The 8,838-nt window shown below is 35.8% G+C and overlaps 1 gene segment (V, D, J or C); it reads right to left on the reverse strand.

Moving 5' to 3' along the window:
• Positions 1 to 1,524: 1,524 nt before the first annotated feature.
• LOC104540789 overlaps positions 1,525 to 8,838 on the reverse strand; it is a gene marked incomplete at its 5' end in the record, with an annotated part of 8,225 nt that continues 911 nt past the window's right edge. Inside the window, 3 exon segments of the C gene segment in view lie at positions 1,525 to 1,658; positions 2,419 to 2,487; positions 3,953 to 4,246. Of these exon segments, the coding sequence occupies positions 1,525 to 1,658; positions 2,419 to 2,487; positions 3,953 to 4,246 (497 nt within the window).

The following is an 8,838-nucleotide window of genomic DNA, read 5'->3' on the forward strand; positions in this document are numbered from 1 at the left end:
AATTAGTTGAATTACAAGCTGGAGCATAGGAAGTTCCATGTGAACATAAGAAAAAACTTTTTCACTGTGAGGGTGACAGAGCACTGGAACAGGCTGCCCAGAGAGGTTGTGGAGTCTCCTTCTCTGGAGACATTCAAAACCTGCCTGGACGTGTTCCTGTGTGACCTAGTCTAGGTGATCCTGCTCTGGCAGGGGCGTTGGACTGGATGATCTTTCGAGGTCCCTTCCAACTCCTAACATTCTGTGATTCTGTGGATTGCCTTCAGTATTGCCTTCAGAACTGAGCCCGACTTATATTCTCCTTCCCTTGCGATGCTGTGAGTCCTGTGTTACAACAGGACTGCATTTCCCCCCGGCTTGGCTTAGCTCTTCAATAGAAAAGATGCAAGGAGCCAGCATTTATTGTTCTGTGTAAAAGAGTTCCTGTTTAATACATTGAAAAGCAGAAAATGGATAGTTTTAAGGATCTTTTATTTCCTGAGGAATTTATACGAACAGAGAAACGAATCAGGGTTTCTAGACATCTTGGTACTTGCTGTGGAAACGCTGGAGAACAAACACAGGCCTCACAAATGGAGGAAAGCTTTTATTGCCCCCAACATTGTTACAGATACAGTGAGTGTAAATGCTGCAGGCACTTATCTCCAAATTTGTGGCAGTGTTTTGCCCCACACTGAACAAATGCTTTCTCTCAATGTGCCTGCTTCCAAATTTTTCCACAGAAATTTGAAAGGAACTGACATCTGAGAATTTTTCCTCTATTGTGAAAACACTTTTTCTATCAAAGCTACAGATTTAAGGTTTTGCTTGACTTAAAAAGGTGTCTCTAAACAAGATAATGTTCATGATCATTGCAATTGTTTTCTTTCTTTAAAAATACACTGTGCAGGTTTTCAGTCTGTGTCACAGTGCTGGTGTGAGGCCTGGTGGATTCTTCAATTTCTGTCCATGCTCACCTTGAGATTTCTTTTATGCCTGTCTAACTTCTTAATTCAAACATATTATGTTCACTTTTTAGAACTGTCTAATTTACTCTTAAAGCACACATCACTTCAAAATATTCAAGTCATGATTTGGTGGATACATGAGAGTTGCAATAAATCACTGAAAGTATAAATGAACAAATACCTGTGAATTTACAGCACAGGAATCCCCCTAATTAAGCCCTAAGCACATTGACAAAACACATCTGTGCTTTATATGTCAAAAGCACCATTACACCTCTAAACCTCTGCATGGATAACTACTTTTAACATGAACATGATTAAAATCCAAGGTATGTAACCTTACTCCTATTGCCCACCTCAGTTCAATACTCAGAAAAATTAGGAAAACTACACTGATATATAAACACTAGTAGTAAAGCAGAATGCTATGTGCTGTTCTATGCACTAATGCCAGAAAATTATTTTGGGATTTTTTTTTTGTTGTTACATCTAACACAGAGAGCAAGCAAGTCTATATAGGTAAGTATATGGCAAAGCAAATTGAAGGCAATTTTGTAAGCCCTTCCTAAACCTGCATTTATGCTTTCTTTCCTTGGTGCTTCATTGGAGCCCACATTCTGTAGATGAAGACGAGTACGATGAGATAGTACATGGAGCTTTTCAGAAGAAGGGCAACATACACTAAATATGCTGTCCTGTGCATTAAGTGATCTGTAACAAACATAAGACAGAAAAGTCTTGTTTAATGTCAGTATTGTACAACCCCCTAAAACACAGGTAGAACTAAAACTGTTTGCTACTGCAATTACGTTGATTCCAGTGGACAGTGCGTAAACACATACAATGTCTGACTGTGCAGTGGGTTTCCATACCTAATAAGTTCTAGACGAAGCAGATTTCTTAGCACTAGACTGCCTCTCAGTGCTGCTCGGTTATTATTCCCTGCAAAGGCAAGAATGTAACTCAGTGCTTCCAGCACTGATTAAGGGTAGCACTGAGGTTTGCTTGAATCCTTTTGTGTTGGATTTTTTAAACATAAGTGCTCATGATTCTTCCTAAATCCCTGTTCAAGCTGAAAGAAGATTTCTTTGTCAAAGTGCTTGGCAATTGCTAGGCTGATGGAACATCAGCTGAAGCATTACACATTTAACTACTTCAGGTATTGAAAAAAGTAGCACTTAGCAAAGACTAATAATCTAGTAACCCAAACAACATCTGTAGCATCCTAATAAAGCTCCTAATAAAGCTACCTAATAAAGGTAGGAGAGCCCCTTCTTATAATCCACAACAGAACTTAATTCAGAATAGCACTGAAGCATTTTTAAGTTACAGACCCAAGACTGAAAAGATTTCCTATTAAAAAGGAAGCAATTTAAAAAGTTGATTTTAATGATGTCCTGAACATATGTAGCAATATCTAACTCTTGTATGACATGCATAACTTTCCCATATTTTAATACATTTTATTTACCTTTATTAAACACTGTACGGTTTCCAGGATATGTGCTGCAGTCCCCTTCCTGAAGAGTCTTTGTAGAATCTAATGGAAAGAGAGTTTAAATGCCCCAATTAGACTTTCCTTTAAGTTTAACAAACATGAATTGGTAAATAGGGAAAAGAGAGGCAGTACAGCAACAGTGAAATGTGAAGGCAGTATTAACAACAACAAAAAAAGATGTTCAAGATCTGTCTGCAGAGCAGATGTTCACAAATAGGATTCATTTGCAGGTAGAATTTGAAGGGGGGAAATGCTCGTGGAGCAGTGACTGCGTATTTGTTGCTGTAAGTGGGAGGTTTGCCTTTACCCTTTCAGGAATGTGTCCATTAAGCTGTTCCCTGTCAGCGTCTTAATTGGAACTGCTGTCAATTTGACCACCTGATCTTGTCACTGAAGTAGCTGGAGTCTGTTTGCCTTCATAGTGTACATTATTAGAAATGCAGAATAATTTACATTGGGAGGCACCTCAGTTAGTCTGTTACTGACTGCTCAACACTAAAGAATAATCTTGAGGAGAGTCTGATCTATTGGAAATTTGCTCTTTTGGTGGTGGTTGTTCTCTAAAATAAACCCTTTTTTGTGCTTGAAGCAGCAAATTTTGTTTGTTCTTGGTTATGGTGTTTGTATGCATTGATACGTAGGCTTAAAGACATCCATATTACATTCCTAAATATATCCTCAGTCTAAATAAACTTAAAGCATATTTTTGTCAGAATATATTTTGAAGGTTGAAATGTTATGGTTATATGTGTGTATATGTGTGTATATGTGTATATATATGTGACTTCACCCAGTGGAGTCACAATCATTTATAGTAAGTTGAACAGAGGTAGGTATTGAGAAGACATTAATCTAGACCAATATAGACAATTTTTCTTTAAGTTATTACCATTATTTAAACAATATAAATTGATTGTATGTTACTTTTTTCTTTAAAATTGTATTGTCTTTCAGATTTTGCTTTGCATAATCAATCTGTCCACAATTAAATGAGATACCTTATTTTTATACTGGTCATTACCTCACTATTGCTGGACTGTGAGTAAGTAATATATTTAAACTTTGCTCTATATCACCAGCAACCCTGTTTATAACTCCTTTTTTTATAGCTGTGACTAACGTTAGGGAGTGTTAGAGGGATGTACACCTGTAAGCCATGGGTTACAGAGAAGTAATGCTGTCTTCAGAAACTTCTGTAGACTGGAAAGTAATCAACACGGCTCAGTGCAGACCTTTTGGAACTCTACTAGTTTACACCTGATGAGGTTCAAGAACTGCTCTTTTCCTATGACGAAGGAAAGTTCACTTGGGGAGCACAGCACAGACTGGGTTGCTTTTGCTGGAAAAACTTTGGTGGTTTCTCTGGTTATATATTTTAGATAGTTACGTCAAGGAGCACAAATGCTTTCAGGAACAGTAATAGAAAGCAGTATTTCTATAATTTTATTGCAAAGAAAAAGTGATGTCTATAATTATACATAAAATTATTTTTTTAACATGTATATACCTTGTGTCAGCAGTGAGTGCTGTTGGCTTTCATGCTCATAATTGCAGAAATAGTTCTTGTTTTTGTTCTCCACTGGTACAGTTAACCAGCTACCAACTGAGTATTTCTCCTCTTCTGTGGATTTCCAAATGTCTCCTTTTACTACGTTGTCTGTTACCTCCTTATTTTCTCCATCAGTCCATGTCACCCGAATAACGTTGGGGTAGAATTTCTCAATAAGGCAAACATACGTTATTTGACTTCCATGTGTCTTCTGCAGGATTTCAGAGCTTGCTGGTGGAGAATTTGCTTTATCTGGATTGATTGTTGGAGGAAAAAAAGTAACAAAATAGAGAGCTGGAAGATCAATAGTGTATAGCAAGTAAATAAACAGCCACAGAATACAAATTCTGAAGAGCAACAACCTAATTTTTTTATTAACAAATGTTTTAGCTCTCTTAATTTGTTATAAAGTACTTAGGATGGGAATGGAAACGTCTCGTGTATGAAAGGAATTTTAGGTAATAGGATGGAAGAATTGCAACTATTTCCATCATTGAAGTAAAAATAAGGTTTTGGGCAGCTGGGCAAACCTGATATTCAGACACACTTTGTATTAAATATTATTTCAATTGACCCAAATGGCAAGTTTTAATTTTCAGTCAGAAAGAGTTACAATACTATTTAGAATAACTTGGAATAGAAAATACTACTTTTAACCTTATTTTTAAATGTGATATTTTATAAAGAACTAAAATGAATAGAGGCTTGTATGAGTATGGTATAGAAAATCAAGCTCAAAATCAGAAGACAAGACTAAATTCAAATATTCTAAACTTATTTTTTGCTTAGACAATACAGACTCTCCCAGAGTCTAGAGAGTGTTTGATCTAAGCTGTGATACTGTGCTATGTGCGTGGAGAAACATTATTTAAGTCCTAAATTATTTAGTGAACACTAATATGTAGACTGCTTTGTTCATGCTTGTCAAGCAGCACATCTGGTAAGAATACCAGAGTAGACTACGTCTACTCTTTAATACTGTAATTCTACTATATTAAAAATAAATTTAAGTATGCTTATTTAAAGTCTTAGAAACCTACTTAAAAATGTTTGAAAAATTATTTTTGAGAAACATTAAGAAACTGAAATATTGTTGAAGATATTAATAATATCCCTTGTAACTGAGTTAGACAAATTCAGGCTACTACTACATGAGAGTCTATATCCCACAGCCTTCCAAGCAGCACTGCTGTCAGAAAGTGTATTTGTCTGCACAAGTCTTTGGCAATTATTAAATAATAGTAATAGTTCCTGGAAGAGCTTTGTTCATTTATTTGATAAGAGGAATTTAATTTTGCTTTATAATGTTTATGCAAAAACAACTATATGGAAACTTTGTCTACAGAATGTTAAAGGTAGACCACCTACCTTTCAAATCTTTGCAGTTTTATGTCCCCAGTATAAGTCCTCACTGCTAATTAATGAACATCTGCTATGTCTAATTAATTTTTTAAAAGCTGATATTAATTTTGAGAATTTTTTGGGGGGGGCAGGGGAAGGCAACAAAAATTTATTGTTGCCATTCTTTTGAAGACATTCTATGTATTTGCCAGGCAAAGTTCTTGATAAAGATGGGAAAATGGAATAACAAAATGCTCTAGACCCCAGAGGTTGGCAATGCAGTTCCTTTAGTACTGAATTTGTTTAAATGTTTGAATTAACACATCTGCAAAGGAAAAGCCAAAACTAAATGAAAGCAGAACATGCTAGATATAGATAACATTTCTGTATCAAAATAGCATATCTAGCCATACCAGGGTTGTCATAGCTGATGTGCTTTGTGAAACATGCTCAGTATGAACATACATGAACATATTTAAATGAAAAATTATCCATTTCCACAAGCTAACTGTAGGTAATCTCCATTTTATTTGCCTCTCTAGATTAAACCTTATGTTATTAGGAGGAGTCAAATAATCCAGATTTTTTCCACACAGAAAAGACATTTTGATATTATAAAAGTGGATGGTAAACTTAACAGTGTGGTTTAGTTAAACGTGAATTTCTGCAGTGCGTGCATAGGCAGTGCTCATGGGCATTCATTTTTGTCTATGCAAAGACAAAGTTAACTGCAAGTTAACTCCAAGTTAAGACTAGATACAGTTTTCAAAATTGACTTTTGTTACATAGAAGATACTGCTTACGACTTTTTTAGGCAGCAGAGACATTTAAAGTGTTCACCACTCTTTCTCTTTAGATTCCTATATAAATCTCTGCCACTGAATTTGAGCAGCTAGATGCACAGGATTTAAAGTGTAGACTGGCTGAGTGGTGCATTTTTTATGCATTGTGAGAAAACAACTTAATATAAACGTATTTTTGTCAAAAAGCTTCCACCTTTCTTTAAATGATCTGGCTATTCTAGAGCAATCTTCTACATTGCATCCCCCTGAAAACAAATTGGAGATTCTTTGAAGTATGTCATACTCAGTATTTAAAAACAAAGATAACCAAAGCATAAGGCTGTCTACCTTCAAAAAGATCATAGAATCATAGAATCTGTTGGGTTGGAAGGGATCTTTAAAGATCATCCAGTCCAACCCCCCCTGCAGTGAGCAGGGATATTGTTGCTAGATCAGGTTGCTCAGAGCCCCATCAAGCCTGACCTTGAATATCTCCAGGGATGAGGCCTCCACTACCTCACTAGGCAAAACATTCCAGTGTTTCACCACTCTGATGGTGAAGAACTACTTCCTAACATCTAATCTAAATCTAACCCGCTCTAGTTTAAAAACATATTATTAATTTCCTTCATTTTTGAGATTTGTCATTGAAATTAAGATGTGGACTGATTTCTGTTATATCAGAAATAAGATTACTAACGAAGTTATGTTTCTCTAACATTACTTTAGGGGTTAGTTTTATCTTTGTTACACATCAGTTCTCCCAGGGCTGCAAGATTAAACTAATTTCTGAAATTTATTTGTTCAAGAGTTATATATATTCAAAAGACCATGATGCAGTTCCTGTCCCAGTGACACTGCACTCTGCAAAGCCTTGTGACTATTTTAGATGTTTCTTTTAGATTTTCAAAGCTTAGTAAGTTACCCTAACTTCAGTAGGCAAAAATGTAATTGTCTATTTTGATGTTATTTTCTTGGATTATGAAATCTAACTAGAGAGGCAGAGGGAGATGCTCCCAGCTACTAGTCCATCCTGCCCATTTTAGAGACTTCTATAAGGATGGAAGAATTTCAACCTCTGTAATTGCCAGTGTCTTTCCATTTACCATAAAAAGACCCTTAGGTGGTTATCTTAAATGAAACACCTAAATCATATCACAATACCAAGGAAACATATTGCTTGAATAACTGCAACTGTGTGCATGTGTGGGAGGGTCTCATGTACACACATAGGTAAATGGAGAAATGAATAAATTAAATTTTGCATATGTACATGTACATATGTGTTTGTGTGTGAGAAAAACAATATATATCTCCATAAACTGTGGGTATATTTATGGAAAAGAATGATGAAAACTTGCAGAATTGGCAGTAGATTTTGATGTATTTTCAGGCTGATCTGTAAAGTTATTGAAGTCAACAGGACAGTTTACACTAGCTTTTTTGCACAAATTATCTGATCCTTTCTGAAGAATTTTAAAGTCATGAACTTCTACTCCACTGCTTTTTGTGTTTTAGTTAAACTTTCAAAAATGTTGCTGTTTACTTTGTTAAACTAGGATCTAAGGCAGGTTTTAAGAGGTATATAGGTCTTATTTTTTAAAACAATATATAGTCACGTGCAGATATTTTTTATGTTAAAATCTGTCTTTTCTCTCTTGTTTTAATGCAGTGAACCTGCAAAACATTGTGCAAAAAAATTTTGGAGTTAGGCTCATAACCAATGAGGTATGAATGAATTTGGATTGAAAATATATGTTTTTATACATTAACTGTCAAAAGTTTTAATGAAACTCCTCTTTTCAAGTTTCTTTTCAAGTATCTATAAATAAGATTTATAAGTAAGTTCAGCGTGTTCTTAAGCTGAAATTTTAATTCTCATTACTTGGATGATCCCACAAAATGAACTAATTTCGTCTGATACTCCAAGGTCCTCAGTAACCCTTTAAGCCAGTGGGAGCTGAGAGCACTCAGCGCACTCAGCTCATAAGCATTCTTGTCCTGCTTGCTAGTGACTACAGGTATTATTGATAATAACAGTATAGTCCTGACCTACTGCGAGCCTCCGGAGGTACCTTAAAGAGCTGTCAGCCTTCACTCCAAAGCTTTCCTATTACAAAACTTAAAAAATAAGTCTCAAAACACTTACTGGAGATGATGAGTTTTGTGCCAGAACTGAATGTCATGCCAAACTCCCACTGGTACATTCCCTTACAGAAAGTCTTGCCAAATTTTGGCCAAAGACCAGTTTTGACAACCATTATATGAACGATAAGAGTCTATTCAGTTGGCTAGATGAATGTAGAAACAATCTCAGCTAATGTGGCTGTTCCCAAAGAGCCTTTAGTGATAGGTACTTTAAATTCAGTTCCAAGCTAATCTATGCCATCACTTGTTTAAAAAAATATCATAACAAACCAAAACTGTTGTCCAGGACATTGATTGAGCTACCATATTTCCTTTAGGGTTTTTTTACAGAAAAAAATGGCGCTTTTTTCTGGGATGGTGAGTGTTTTTGACCACGCTATTTAAAAATACAGGTATACTTAGGCCACTGTTTAAGTGAATCAATGAAAGGCAGTCCTGAACAGCCACAACTCCTCTCAAGCCTCATGGAGGGTCATTTACTCATTTTGGGCCTAATGCTCTGCATGTTGACATTACTGTAATCTTCATACTGAAATGGATGCAGGATCAGGACTGATAACTCTCAAATCCTGC

The sequence above is a fragment of the Mesitornis unicolor genome, unplaced genomic scaffold (assembly GCF_000695765.1).
Source record: "Mesitornis unicolor isolate BGI_N332 unplaced genomic scaffold, ASM69576v1 scaffold16635, whole genome shotgun sequence".
NCBI lineage: Eukaryota > Metazoa > Chordata > Aves > Mesitornithiformes > Mesitornithidae > Mesitornis > Mesitornis unicolor.